Raw genomic sequence first — 15,597 nt, 5'->3', positions numbered from 1 at the left:
AGTTTAAGCAATCACCATTGGGGCTAAGGGGCATGTTGGTGAAGGTAATAAACATAAACGTAAATCGCAGAATGCGTCCTGGTTGCTACCGTAACTGGCTGCTTTCGTGGACCTCGGGAGGATCTCGTGGTACGGTGGCTGCGCGATGAAGCGACGTATCATAGTTTGAGCCAGGAGCGGTTCCAGGAGACCGCACTATGGCGCTACTTGGACTGTACTATAATTGCAACATGTCTCACCGTTGTTCAGTAAGCTCGTTCATGTTTTTTGGTGAATTTTGTTCAATTTGGTATGCATGAACGCTGCAATTTGCCCATATAGGTTATATAAATTTTGTTGAATATTTGTGTACAGGTAACATAGGATGCTCGAATTCTCCAATTGCTACAAAAATAGGTGTATTGATTGTGTTGACCATGTGCACTGATAGACAGAAAGTAATGAACTCGGTAACAATCAAACGTCAATACCGAGGTTTGCAACAGTTTACCGCCAGTTGAACCAATTGTGAAGTGCACCTGTGCTACAGAACCCATCGGAAAGTATCGCGGTTTCGGGTACTAATGATTGTAGTGTTGGATCGCCGTCGGGGGAATCTGCCTCTCTCGCTGTAGAGGATAAGTCGAATGAGCCTTGCTCTCCTCTACAGCTAACAGCCAAGGACAGGGAAGCAGGTGTGACATCGGCTCCACCTGCGAAGAACACTGCGGTGTATTTCGTCACCGTCGCGGCCGTTGTGTTCCCGGCCAATCGGAAGCAACCGTCTGTCTTCCCGCCAACAGCAGTAGATCGACAAGCAGCGTAGAGTGCACATTGCAGTAAGAGGAATTGAAGGAAATAATAGTCGGCAAATTTATATTTGTTTACCCTTTTGTTTGTTTATGAATCCGAAATTCTTGTAGTGGCGCCTAGACCGCCCTGACAAATAAAGTCTGCCGGGCAAAAAGGAACCCATGCAATGGTTTACCCGCTACTTACACTATAAGTTCGAGTGTTTCATCATATGTACGAAAAATTTGTACATTTTACGAAAGTTTTCTGTGCGAACCTATCCGTAGCGGATTTACGAATATATTCTCTCAGTGCAAATACTAATTTTGAGATAAGTGGATGAATTTTTTTTACGTACTGTACATTACCATTTTTTTCGTTTTATAAAGGTTTCAACCTTAGGGTAATTCGCCTCCTTTTTCTCCATTAGAAACATTTCCTTTACAAAAATCTCCAACACAATGTGCGGGGTTGGGAGTCGAACCCAGGATGCGTATAAGGTAATCGTTTTACCAACTACGCTATACCCGTACCCGCTTATTATTTATTGATAACACTGAAATTTACTCTATGCTTGATATTGAATTAACAAGTGAAACTATTAAGGACTGAACATTGAGCTCTAGCTATTGAGCACTTCATATCTAACAGTAAATGGTTAAAGTTTGAATTTTAAACAAATCACGAATGCCCAAGAAATGTTCAAACGTAATAATTTGAACTATAATTTGTTTTATCAGCCATCGTTTCGATTGTAGTTAAAACCCACAATCCCTAGTTCGAATCATCCTCCTTGGGCTTTAATGACTCCTTGATCTGTGTTCGCAAAATTCGCGTTACATATTTGAACTTGTATCAGAGTTCAGGAATGCGTCTAAAGCGTAATCGCCGAAAACCTGTCTTTGAGTTGTTTTTATGTAGGTAGAGTTACAAACCTATTTTCCTTATAGCACGAAGAGTGCCATATGCACCGTTCCGAATAAGATCGACAAATTACGCATCAAAGAGTGTTCATCTTTCCACTTCGTGCTTAAAAATCGATATAGAGGGAAAAGAGAAATGGTAAACCCTAAAGCTCCATAATGTATATGTACCTTATCTGCCTTTATTTGTAAACTTGGTGTGCATATTGTGAACTACTCGCGTTAGAGCAAAGCGGAACTGCAAGTCGTGCTGCCCAATAGGAACATAGAGAAGATGGGCTCAATACCTTATTCTCGAACAAGAATGGGTTTAAAGAGAACTGACCAATGACGATGACATCCCATGGCGACGCAAAGGTAAAAAGGCTTTGCCATCCATTACGTAACATTTCTGGGGATCAGTAATGATACTGAAGGGAATGTTATTAACTTCTTAGTGATGTTAACATATCACATTTTGTGTAACATCATCAAAGGACAACCTTACCAGAACAGAGTGAAGAGTTGGATGGAAGGCACGAAAGTCATCACAACCCGTCTGTGATTTTTGGTCCAAAGTGGGCAGATTGCGGCAATAAAGTTGTTTGCTGAATACATTTTGTTCTTTCTTCTGCCTGCAAGTTTTACTTTGCTTGAAGTCATTAATTAAGGTACATACATGTAGAACGGTTTTATCAACGTCTGTTTTGGTTGTTGTTCTTAGTCTTATGTATAAAAGACCTTGTCGAGGATGGACTGCAGTTTAGTTAATTTAGAGTGCCCGCGAGCCCAAGTGTAACCACGTTTTGTTGTAAAACTATTTGAAGAAAAATGGTGAAATTAATGGTGTGTAAATAAATATTCGTTTTATTTGTAGGTTTCAGCAATATCCAAACTAAGCACGTGCAAATACGTAATTGTAGGGTGATGTGGTTTGTGCAAAAAATTAGAATAATACTAATAATCGGTAATAATAATCGGTTGCAAAATCTGTCGGAATTGAAGTACAAATGTTTTCGTTTTATTAAATAACAATGCAAATAACCTGACGATTTATTATATTAGACATGGAGTAATGAGGCTGCTTTCACCTTATTCCTATGATCATCCAATCCATCTAAACCATTGGAGAAAGCAGCGTCTGTCATTTATATAGACTATAGTCAACGCATTTTGACAGGGTGACGATTCGTTGTGTTAAAATACGAGTATTTCCATATTCGCAGGCAATTTATTACTATACTAAGTTTTAAAAACAAAGCAATGCCAACTTATAGCCATTCCATCGATTGAAGGCCGAGTAATTTCCAAAATAGCGAAAAATTTGAAAAGACTTCTAAATGCAATCATGCTTCCACTATAGGGCATTCGTTAGAATAAGGATTAAAATAGCGCGGACCGAATGGTTCAATACCATGTATTGTTCGTCGTCGATGAGTAATTTGCGTTTCTCATGCTTCTTTTTATCGATTCCAGACGATCCTAGCTTTCTTTGTACTTATCATTGCTGCAGTTGCCAACAAGCCTGATCACGGAAAGCAGCAACATCATCATCAGCAACCGCAACATACACACGGAAAACAAGTCGTAGGGCATGGAAAACCAGCACCAGTAGTCAGTCATGGTCACAGTCAACCCGTAGCTCATGGACACGATAGCCAACATAAAGCTCACGGATCGAACCATGGACAGCAACAGCATGTGAAATCACATCATGATCAGAAAAAGCATGGCCATTAGGTAGATCTAGTGACGAGGCGCAGCGAATAAATTTTATTAAGTGTTTCCATCTTCCACGAAAACCAATTAGTCAATAAAAGGCTCTGTTCATGTAATGAGATCCATTGCGGCAGGAGTAAAAATATTATGTCATATCACCACATTCATTCTTTTATGTTTTCTCGCTTGTTTTAAATTCGATACTATGCTATACTTTTCCTTAGTGAAGAAAATTTTTGGTCTCCATTTGAAGGTAGGTAGCATTCGGAATGCCAAGTTCTTCGACTTGAGTTCGACATGCGATTACTAATTTTTATATCGAATCTATCGAACTAAGTGCTTTCAGGGCAGCCTGGCTGTCAGAGCAAAAATAGATTCTTTTACCGCATATTTCCTGTTGAAGTGCAGATTGTTCTCGACACAGAATCGCGAAAATTTCTGCTTGGAATACGGTACTGCATGTACCAAGCCAATGAGATTGGTTCAATCTCATTTCACGACAATAGACACCATCACCGGCTAGGCCCTCCAACAAAGAACCGTAAGTATAACAAACTACGTCTTTTTCTAGTTGTCACTCTATCCAACCAGACAGTCATTCTTCGCGAAGAGGAATTCTTACTGCTATGTATGAACCTTATGGAATACGATACACTTTTAAGTTCTGTGTAATATAATACCTAAGTCAGTTGAAAAAAGCGAAAAAACGATTATCAAAAACGCCGATCAGCCATGTTGGTTTCGAAAACGACAGCTAACAACATTGTTTACTAGTTACTAGTGTTGATACATGCATATCGATATAAGTTTGCTTTGATTTCAGTTTGAGCATGAGCATGAGCATGAGCATGATGACCGTACAATTCGTAGTTGCTACTCCGTGATTGTCCAGAACAAGCAAAATTGCACAGAGAATCAACGAATGGAGCCTGGGAGTAACTATCCATTCTCAATGTGCACGTTTCGAGAGTTCTATACTTTGAAAGGACAATAACGGCGCCGGCCACGTCCTTACAGTCATCGGGGAAGGAAAGGAATGTTAGTGTAGCAAACGTTGTTATGGAGATCGTGTATACCTCTGCATCTCCACGTTTGCCACGGGAAGGAGTTTTTGTTAGTCGGATGGGTTAAAGAGTTACACAAATCTGGATTCACCTTGATAAGTGATGCGATTTATGCAAGTTCAAAAAGTATTATCATGTGTTTATTGTTCTGGGCAACCGGTTGCCGAGAATATATGAAAGATTTATCGTTTGTTGAATTAATTCGGCAATGTAAAAATGTAACGTCAGCTCCGGACAGAGGACTGTTGGGAGTGTTACTTACATTAAATTGAATCAAACGGCTTGCGAACGATTTTATTATCCCTTGTTTCTGTTATCCGGCGAAACACGATATCCAAAGAACAATACAAAATAACGTGATTATTTTTACTTTCCCTTTCTCGAGACATTTGCCGAAATAGACGCGGTTATAGTTATGTAATGGAATATTTCGAAGTATTGATTGATATTAGGTTTGTTCCAGTACACGGAAGTCACTCCGGAGTAAACAGGAGCAAAAAATCTTTGCTCCTTTTTACTCCGGTTTGCTACCAGAAGAAGAAAAAAGAGAAGAAGAGAGTACAGGAACGATTTTCTCCGGAGTACTTCCAGTTTCTCCTGGTACTGGAACAGACCTATTATTAGAAGCAATACAACGACAGCTATGTAATGTTTCTTTACACCACGAACGATTGAGTGAGATACCGACTGTTATGCAATTAATATTCGCGCGCGGTTTCATGTGAGTGATTTTTGAGCGGCATACGATCAGCACCACCTAGATACCTGAAACGACCGACTTTGTATGTCGAACATACAACCGACAACAGGCGCGCCTTATATTTGGCTAACTACTAAAAATTGAAGGAAGAATGGACAAGAAAACCAAATATAACTGATATATTAATATATAACAACGTGCTAAAAATTTAAAATGTAGAAAATACAAAAATGAAGAAGCGATTGACACATACCACAACAAGTTTTTTTCTGCATCACCCTCCCCAAGCAGAGATTCGGCAGAAAAAGTAAGTCTAGAGCCCTTATTGAAAACGACACATCCACAATGAGTGAACCCTCCCTGACAACCCCCTCGATCGTCACGGCATCACTTCTAACTTATTTTACAATACAGATAGAAAGACGGTGGTTTTGACTAGCATACTACGCAGAGTTGGTGGAGAGAAAGTAACCAATGAGAGTCGCTCACCGTAGACACGTCTCCCTGAAAAAAAAGTCTCAAGAAGTGTGTAGTTTTCATCTCGGTAATTCATGTTAGGTAAAAATCCCCCTGGTCGAATATCAACCCGCAAAATCACCCATGAACGCCCCCCTGGTGACATATTTAGAGCTGACAATCCAATGAAAAATAGGATTTTGACAGGATTCCAGTGCGCCTCATGTCTTTATGTTTATTACACATACCAAGAACACCAAATTATGTGATATGATAGCCGGAAGATTAGAGAATCAAACCCAATCACAACAATTACACAGGTTTTTGGTGATACCAAGCACGTTCATTGGACAAAGATACCGACAGTCATGGTCAATCTGTCCTGTGTAGCAACATTCAATGTTAAATCCAGCAACGCCGGCTCATCATACCACATCAGGAGCACTGCCGCTCCACGCACAATCATCTCAACCACCCTCACATCAAATTACACCATTTGATCACAAACACGTTGTTGATCATCGGCGGGCGATACACGTTCAATATTTTGACGTATTGATGGAATACTTTCAATACGTCAATATCACTCCAATGCACATTCCTAATCCGTCCCCGTCTCATCCACTCCGCCGGGATTTCAAACATCATCACGCATACACCTCCAGCAGGCACTCATCGAGTGCACCGACCGAACACGTCCAATGAATAAAATCTACCGCAGAAGAAACGTCTACGTGTGTGCGTATAATAGAAACTTCAAACGCCTCACTCATCATTGATTAAAATATTGCGATTCGCACGATCCGTCGCTCCTCCGTCAACGGTACATTACATCAACGGGACGTCAATTATATGCAGGTCCCATGCAGGCGTTCAAACAGAACAAAAAACAACACAACGTTTCGGTGTTCGCACACAGGAAATGCATTCCACTCATCCCGAAGCACCGGTGAAGCGACGTTGATGCTCTGCTCCGCTAACTAAAACCGACGTACCGTGTGATTGAACGTTACTCTGTAAGTATAGACAGTGATCACATCTGATCCGTCCACCACTATACCGGTTGCCACAATGCGCAAAAACCTGTACTTATACAATTTCACTTTCAAGATTTGATTGTGTGCACAGATAGAGAATTTTCTTAACAAAAACAAAAATACCAATCACCGCTTTTGAGATACTGTAATTTTGGTGGAGATTTCATTTTTACAGTCACTACGTGGTAGGAATATTTATGAATAATACACAAAAATTGAATCGAGGGCGAACTTTTGCAAACCCGGCTGGAAGCACTTGTAACTTTTTCGAGCGCCCTTAGTATAAGATAAAATGAAATAAAATGGAATAAAAGGATACTTCCTTTGATTGTGTAGGTCGCCTAAACTATTTTAACACCAACACATAAACGAAAAACACTACGCCTTTTGACAAGCCGACGTGAACGAATTGACCGTCGGAAACAGACGCTGGAAAACTGTATTTTCCTCAATTACGGAATCGGAGTGTTCGAACTTCACTTCCTACATGTAACACGGACGCGACCCGAGCACTCGAAACAGAATCGGACACCGAAGACGCGAAATCAACCGGTAAAAAACAAAAATATTACGAAGCCGAAAAGTTGAACCGTTGTCTAGAGCAGTGTTACCAGACCTCTCCCGATATAAGTTTGCTTTGATTTCAGTTTGCACACAAAGTTGTTTGCTGCCATTATTTTCCCCTGCAGCCTATGCACGCTTACCTCACTTCTCACCCAGTTACTGGCAAAGAAGAATCACCTTAGAACTCTAAGCATCTTGGTCCCAACTATTCAACCGATACACGATTTACCAAAAATAACGAAATTTTAGAAAAAAATTAAAGTGTAACTTGGTACTGAAAATTTTCGGTACTCCGTGATGCAACTGGACACTAGGGTGGGACAAAAACTAGATTCAAGCTCCGAGCAATTTTCTAGGTACCATTTGGGTCCTAGAACAACTGTACAAATTCTTAGCTCGATCTCTGAAACTATATTTTTGCGCCCACTGTTTAAAGTTTACATAGGATTTTGTATGGGAAAATTAACTTTCACAAAATAATTCCTCCAGGAGTCGCCCAATACTTCCTAAAAATAAATCGTTATGTGGCTTTTATAGGAAATTTAATAGAGAAACAATGTCTCGAAAACTACGAAGCGATCTGACGCTTGAGAAAAAAATTATTAAGCAGAAACCAATTGATGCTCTGAGATTGATAAAATATTTATTTTTTCTAGCATCACTGGTTTTGGTTGTCCAATTATTTGCAATTTTGTTTCAATTTTCTCTAAATGTGTCTAAATCATTTATCTATACTGTTTGGCCACTTCGCAAGAAATTTGAGGGATAAATTGAGGCTTCTTTTGGACATAATAAAAGAATGTTAAGAATGTTGTATATAATTCGACCATCTGCAGCAGTGATGCTATGAAAAATGATATTTTCATCAATCTTCAGGACATCGATCGGTTTTTACTTAATAACTTTTTCCATAAGCATCAAATCGTTTTGCGGTCTTCTGGACTTTGTTTCTTTGACAAATTTCCAATAAAAATCAGACATCTATATATTTTTAGGAGGTAAAGGGCGACTCTTGGAAGAATTATTTTGCAAAAGGTGATTTTTTCATACAAAATCCCATGTAAACTTTAAACCGTGGGCGCAAATATATAGTTTCACCGATCAAGCTAAAAATTTGCAGAGTTGTTGTGGGAGCTAAATGGGACCCAAAAAGTTACTCGGAACAAAATTTTATTTTTTTCATATAACCATGTCCCACTCTACTGGACACACTCATTAATCATATTTCTGTAGGTGATTAAAAAGGTTTATTTTACATTTCCTGTGTTGAAATTTTTCGAAGGACAAACTTGCAAAATCACATTATTATAGTAAAGTGACTCTATATAGGGTGTGGAGACAATTTTCGCCCTTTTTCTATTATCGCCCTACCCATTTGAAGCCATTAGTTAGAGCAACGGCTGCCATCTTTCTTTAACGCATTGGCACACATGATTGTGCGAAAATAGGAGCATTCGTTTCAAGTTTTCGTGGCGAAGCAGAAATATTTCCCAATTCTCAGGACATTTTTGGTATTAAATTGGTTCTTGAGAACGAAACAAGGATACTGATGCCAATTTATACGTATTTCGTCGATTGTAGGCTGCGCAATTAATAGAATAGTGATAAAACATTCGTATCTCAGAAAGTGAACAATACATCCAAAAACAAAAACAATAGTGTCAAATGGTCAAGTTAGGCCTTTTGTTTGAAACTAGTTTCGTTAAGATCGGTTCAGCCATTGCTGAGATAATAAAATGACATTAGTACACATACATACATACACACAATCACAGACATTGACGCAATTTATCGCGTGATTAGTATATGAGACTCGGCACTCCGGGCTTCGGAAAAAGATTTCAAAGTTTGAGGGAATCCTATACATTTCCTTTTGTAAGAAATGTGAAAACATGAACGAGTTTCGTTGTACTTAGTTACTTTCAAACATAAGATTGTTTGCCCAAAAACAGAACATGTGAGCGCACGTGTACAATCCAGACATTTAATTAAATAAGATGGAGACAATTTTGTAACGGAAAAATCATACATAAATCACGCATGCCAAGTTTAAAATTTACGAATTGTATTTAAGAAAACATTGTACAAAACCATAGCCTTTTGTCACTGGACACTGCTGTCGCATTCGTTGTATAGTAGCTTGGACACACACATTCGTTACCTTTTACCACGGATTCCAGCCACGGTTAGCAGCAGCCCCACCAGCTGGCCACGCACCAGCACGGTTCCACTGGTTCCATCCTGCATTAGCTCCTCCCCAACGGTTCCAGGGCTCCGGGTTGGCTCCCCAACGGTTCCAACGTGATTCGGCAGGGTTATTCCAGCGGTTCCAGCTACTAGCGCCCCAAGCATTAGGGTTCTGCCAGGCAGCATTCGGATTGGTGTGACTGCCCCATTGCGAGTTCCACGCTGATTCGGATGGTTCCATGCGGTCCTAGCACAAGAAGCAAAATATTGAATATTGATATTATACCCACATTTCTTCGTAAAGAAATATGAAAATCTGCACCTGGCCAGGTTTGTCCGCTGGGGCACAATAGGCAGCCACAATCAAAGCAGAGATGAGAACCTATAACAAAAGGTGCATGTTTTGAATTATTCGACCGTTTTGCATTTATACCATTTGACAAAGCCCCTAAAAATAAGGTTCATCACAAATGTTTTATTTTAAGCACTACTTTACCAGCTTGAACATGTTGGTTTAGTGGAAGTGTGTGATGCGTTCGGAAGCAATTGCACAAAAATACTTGTTTACTACTGAGATTACAGTTCGACACTGGATGAAAATTAAGCTAATTGGTAGGCTTTATATAGTGATTGCTCTACGTCGTCCTCATCACCAGCCAGACAGCCTGCCAGCCAGCACCGAAACGAGGTGGTTAGTATTTGCTTGTGGCTTTCCAAAGTACAGCCTTAGCGATATTTCATCAAATGCTACGTGGACGAATAGGTTACAGCCGACGGTAACCATACAGGAGTACTTACAGTGCCAATAACAGCGTCAACGAGAGGGCGGCAAGGGATGTCAGTTTCAACTTAAATATGAGCCATTGAGCCCGGCGAGGGTGGCGCTTTAGAATAAATTCTAGGTACGCTGAAAATGCTCACTAGTCCGAGCTCCTCATAATCGCCCTTTCCGACGGGCATTCTCAGCAGGTGAAGTTGTCAAGATTATTAATGGAAGGTAATTTGCAATAATATTTTATTTATTTTATTAGTGCAAAGATGAATGGATTGGGATTTGTGTCTTCTGCCTCCATGTGGCGGCAATTAATCATGCCTGCAAGTTCCGTACTCCGTTTGTGAACTAGAGTTCTAGTGGTTAGTCTACGTCTATTGAGTAGCGCTGATTACAAATAGTTCACACCAGCTTGGGAGCAAGAGCAAGAATAGTAAATTTCAAGGTTGGAGTGATTGATGTTACGATTGGGGTACAATTATCACACATTATGCAGCTTTTTAAATTTATTATCTTATCTGATGGTTGGTGCTCAACGGCGCGGCGTTTTGATTTTTTTTCAATTTTGATTTTACTTTCATCACCGCAAACCGCTATTTTTATCGATAGTATTGATTGCGCTCGTTTATTCTTTCCCTCTTAGGGTTGAAAATGATCGAAAATTTTATGCAAAACGGAAAAGTTAGTTGTCTTCAATAAATGTTATTGTTACGAGCTGTAAACTTTTCTAATAAGAATAGAAAGAAATATGAGAAAAATAAAAGTTATCCGACGTCCATTTTAATGAATTTTTAACCTTTGAAATATTACGATTGTATCGGGGTCTCAAGAACTGCCATAGGTGGCCAATATAGTCAAAGCTACTTTGATTGGTCTCTAGCAGTGGCGTAGTCAAGGGAGGTTTCGGAAGTTAAAACCCCTCCAAACCAAAATTAATTGTCTTGAAGAAAAAAACTTAAAATTTTCCAATAGTTATCTGATCAGTTCTCAATGAATTGATTGCTTTAAGCATCACAATGCCTTTTGCAAATTTGCAGGAATGGGATCTTCTAACTGATCTCGTATCGTCAGTATCATATAAAATACCTGCATGAGAAAAAAATTAAAGAGTTGTGCACAAGGCACGTCCTAATAAGGACATTTTGCTGATAACTATGTTGTAGGATACAGGACGAGAATCCTTTGAAACAATTCGAACCTTGCTGTCAATTCGATTCTGCTGCATACGCACAGACGAACATTCTTCTCTATTAGGTTTTTCGATTGATGGCACTGACACCGTGCCGGTGTTTTGCACTGGCCCAGTGTCAATGGAACACTCCAGTGCAAATCGAGTGCTGGCTTGAATGTGTGCGTGTAGTTACTTGAGCTGTCATTTAACAGCTGATGCTTGTTTGTTTACAAAAAAATGGGTAGGAAACGAACAGTTTGTAAGTTACTATCAAGTATTGTTGTTCTAGAGCGGTTCTACCTGCAAATAGAATGGTTACCACAAGCTTTTGCAATCGAGCAGCTTGAAAGAAAATAGTGTCGAAGTTTGAAATTAACTAGTTGAAGTTTGTTTTCTAGAAAAAAAACTGGAAGTGCTCTGAAGCAATTCCCTTTTCTTCTGGTAACAAACAGCAGTTTTTTTACTCATGTTTTATCTAGAGAAACTGAAAGCAAGAATCCAGTACTGGGACAAATCTTATCTGTTTTTGGCTACAGTTAAACTGAAGTGTAAAACAATTTCATGGGAAACACGTTACTTGACGCTGTCACTGTTGATTAAAAACTATGCAGTAATAAATAAAATATGTTTGAATGCTCTGATCGGGACTTTCACCAACATTTCTTCAAATATTCATAACTGGATAGAGGTTACTCATTTGTGTAACTTCTCAAAATGTGCGGATATTCATCCAGTTCAAAGTTAGCGAGACCATCTCGCACCGCGCTCCAGAAAGTTTTTTTGGTATCTGTTCGGCCATCTATGGAAGCTGTCCTTCAATGTCAGCTTTCTTCTCCGAACAGTCTAGATAAGCCGTGTAGTGTCGGTAGTGGTTGCTTCAACCGGCTAAGAATTACACTACGGACTTCCTGTTCCGGTGGTAAAAACCAGCCAAATCGGGAATCCCAAATCCAGTGTCATCCGACTCGTCCTATGGTTAAAATTGTTGAGGGGGTTTAAAATATTCTCAATGGCGAACGGAACCTGGGAAGAGCCGGGCGAGCACCCCAGTATGCTGCATTACGCAGCGGAACGCTCGTTCAACGCACCAAATTTTTGTTTTCGTCGACGTTCAGCATTATTTTGCCGGATTTTTTTAGGGGTTTGCTGAAACTTTCGGCTGATTGTAGTTCGGTGAAGTTTTGCTGGGTTTAGATTATCAAATTTCGATGGGTACAGACGAACCTGCCCAGAGGCCGTGTGGCATCCTGCCAAGAATTGAGCCGCTGGGTTTCTGCTCCTACGTCCTAGGAGGCGACTGAAAGCAGGAGTCCCAAAGTCAAGGTGTAGTTCCGTGCCGATGGCTGGATGGTCTAAAATATGCCAGTCGCGCACGGAGCATTTTGGGTTTTGCCCTTACTGTGTTATGCGAATCTCTGACACAGTGGACCATTATTTTCCTCGCAAATCGTGGGAATCAAATGATCATGTCCCATTTAATCCTGATATGGCGCATTGGGTTAACATCCCAATTTGCTTGGTGTTCTCTAGTTGTTGTGCAATATATTATGGAAATGAAATGTGCAGTTTTGTAACCAACAATGGTTAGAATAGCACAAATCGTTCTCCAGCCTAAACGTACATCAATTATGAATCTATCTCGACTTATGCAGGAACGTACAACTTCTATAGCATTGGCTCAAGAACCATACTTCCATAAAGGAAACTTCTATATTTGAAAGTTACATCACACTGCCTTCGTTGCTTACAACGAGACAGGCATGACAAACTCACGTGAAATACTTCGTGCTTGCATTCTTGCTATTGACGCGTGTCTCATCGGAGCTCACAACTCGCGATGTCTGTGCAATCTGCTTTTTTCAGCGATGCTTTTTGCATATAAGTCAAACCTGTTCCGACTTCAACACAAGAGGTTTGAAAGACGCATTTGCCAACGGCAGAATTATGCTTCTCTGCAGGGAAGAGTTGAACGGTCGAAGCATTCGTACTTTCATCGCTGAGACCCAACTCGCACCGCAAACGATTTGCCAACAAAAGTCGAACAACTTTCTAGTGCGGTTGTGGCGCTAAGTAAAAAGATCGACAATATGCCTGGATCAGCAGCTCAGTCTGTGTGGACAGCACCGAATACACCTACATGGCCTAGGGGCACTAAACGTTGCCGAATGGAAGACAAAACAGCTGTTCAGGCCCCGTCCGATTGTGGAACCAATCAGATCGATCTGAGTGATCTCTCAGTACGCTCTTTTATTACCAACGTTGACAAATTTTGGCTATACTTTTCTGGACCCAACCCACTAGTCACGGACGGTGACGTGCAGAAAATTATATCCCGTTGTTTGAATGTACCTGAACCCATTGATTTGGTACGGCTTGTATCGAAAGGTAAAGATGTCGCCGGCATGTCATTCGTGTCCTATAAAATTGGACTAGAGCCCGGTATGAAAACAAAGGCATTAGAGGCATCTTGGCCCGTTGGATTGTTATTTATCAGCTATCTGTTTGCCAAACATCAATCAGGATATCGAAAACGTCATAGTACCACCACCACCCTAACAAAAGTCGTACACGATATCTATACCAACCTAGACGAAGGCAACTGTACTGTGATGGTTCTTGTCGGCCTGTCGCTTGCTTTCAACCGCGTTTCAATCACCGGATACTCCGCAAAAAGCTAGAGGAAGAGTTTGGTTTCCATGCTGATGCTTGTGACTTGTTAACATCATACCTGAAGCACCGTACTCAGCTTGTCAAGGTAGATGGGAAGAAGTCAGCGGAGAGAGTACTTACAGATGGAACTCCCCAAGGATCCTGTCTCAGTGCACTGTTATTTTCCCTATATATTAATAGCATGCCTGAAATTCTCGCTGCGAATACCACCTGTACGCCGACGACAGGCAAATCTACATTTCCGGCCCGGTGCAAAATGTAGAAAATATGATCAATATATTAAATGCTGATCTCAACGCAATCGAACAGTGAACAGCGAGCAACAAACTTTTTCCTAACCCACAAAAACTCAGGCTATAATCTTCTGCAGCATAACACCCCTAAGGATCTCATTTTGCGGAGATTACCTCGCTGTCCAAAGAAGTAGCCAATCTAGAGTTCAAAATGGACTGCAACTTCAAATGGGCGGCACAGGTGAATAAACAAAGTATTCGGCACATTATGAACTTTCCATCTGTCCTTTCGACACCCACACGCAGGAAGCTGATGCGGAGCAGTCATCATACCTTATCTCACATACGGTGACACGTTATATGTTCCAGGTTTATCAACTCAGCTATAAGAACAACTACTAAGATGCTTTAAAGCCGGAGTTCGTTTGTTTATAACATCCGGAAAAGGGACTTTTTAGCAGCTGTCCGCAATACAATTCTAGGGCGGGACCTGATGCAGCACTACCAGTTCCGCATCAACTGCTCCATGCATAGTGGGTTTTACGAATCGCACCCCGGATATAGCCTGGAACATCATCAGAAAAGTTTCTCGGAGCGCACAAGCTCATTCCACATCCCAACGAACACTACCAGCAGTAGAAAGTGTGCTGATTTACGGAGCCCTTAGCGGGAATGCGCTTCCAATTAAAACCGACAATCACCAGCTTCAAGGAATCACTAAACGAGATCTGAAAAGGCTATCAAAAACCAGAACTTATTGACGTGCATATTAATCCTTCCATTTGTTATAAATGTAATGTTATTTTTCCTTGACCTGAAAAACAGTTGGCACAAATAAAATTACAAATCACAAAAACTAACATTTTTGAAAAAAAAGCGCTCTGCACGTATAATTTTTCAATGATCCAAATCGAATGTCAACAAGAACAGCTGTTAGCGGCCATGGCTGGGTTGTTTTGACGTTTGCGTTGTTGGTGTTAGTGAGTGCACTGGCTCCACCGACAAAATTTTCGGTGTCAAATATCTGCTCCGAAATTGCACTGAAATTGCACTTTTTTATTGCAGTTCCAATCAATGGAACATGGTGTCGGTGTTTTGACAACACTTCTGCAAGAAAAGTGCAATTTCAGTGCAGAAAACTCCACCAGTTCCTTCAATCGAAAACTCTATTGGGATTTTCGATTGATTGACACCGGTGTAGTGGATTGCACTGGTTTTGCACTTTCTAGCAGAAGTGTCAATGGAACATACCCAGTTTTCTGCACTTCTGCTAGAAAGTGCAAAACCAGTGCACTCCACTACACCGGTGTCAATCAATCGAAATCAGTGTATATATTATTAACTTTTTGGT

General features: G+C 40.5%; 2 protein-coding genes and 1 long non-coding RNA gene across 3 annotated transcripts in view; 1 reads left to right on the top strand and 2 right to left on the bottom strand.

Annotated features, from left to right (window-relative positions):
* Window positions 1-15,597, bottom strand: part of LOC131691685 (uncharacterized) — a 124,889-nt gene that overhangs the window by 96,762 nt on the left and 12,530 nt on the right. The gene's annotated exons all lie outside the window — the stretch shown is intronic.
* Window positions 2,384-3,553, top strand: LOC131691683 (urease accessory protein UreE-like). The gene is made up of 2 exons (XM_058978263.1): window positions 2,384-2,519; window positions 3,150-3,553. The coding sequence occupies exons 1-2, from the start codon at window positions 2,505-2,507 to the stop codon at window positions 3,411-3,413; spliced, it is 279 nt and encodes a 92-aa protein (XP_058834246.1). The 5' UTR covers window positions 2,384-2,504; the 3' UTR covers window positions 3,414-3,553.
* Window positions 9,262-10,028, bottom strand: LOC131691682 (bifunctional endo-1,4-beta-xylanase XylA-like). The gene is made up of 3 exons (XM_058978261.1): window positions 9,897-10,028; window positions 9,723-9,782; window positions 9,262-9,647 (listed from the first exon to the last, which is right to left on the bottom strand). The coding sequence occupies exons 1-3, from the start codon at window positions 9,906-9,908 to the stop codon at window positions 9,378-9,380; spliced, it is 342 nt and encodes a 113-aa protein (XP_058834244.1). The 5' UTR covers window positions 9,909-10,028; the 3' UTR covers window positions 9,262-9,377.

Source organism: Topomyia yanbarensis, chromosome 3 (genome assembly GCF_030247195.1).
Source record: "Topomyia yanbarensis strain Yona2022 chromosome 3, ASM3024719v1, whole genome shotgun sequence".
NCBI lineage: Eukaryota > Metazoa > Arthropoda > Insecta > Diptera > Culicidae > Topomyia > Topomyia yanbarensis.
The sequence above is the reverse complement of the archived record's forward strand: the minus strand, read 5'-3'. Positions and strand labels throughout refer to the sequence as shown.

What these genes read in the sequence shown, in the direction of transcription:
- LOC131691682 (XM_058978261.1), bottom strand. An exon ending in CAGCGGACAAACCTGGCCAG is followed by an intron (nt 9,648 to 9,722) that starts GTGCAGATTTTC and finishes TTCTTGTGCTAG; the next exon opens with GACCGCATGGAACCATCCGA.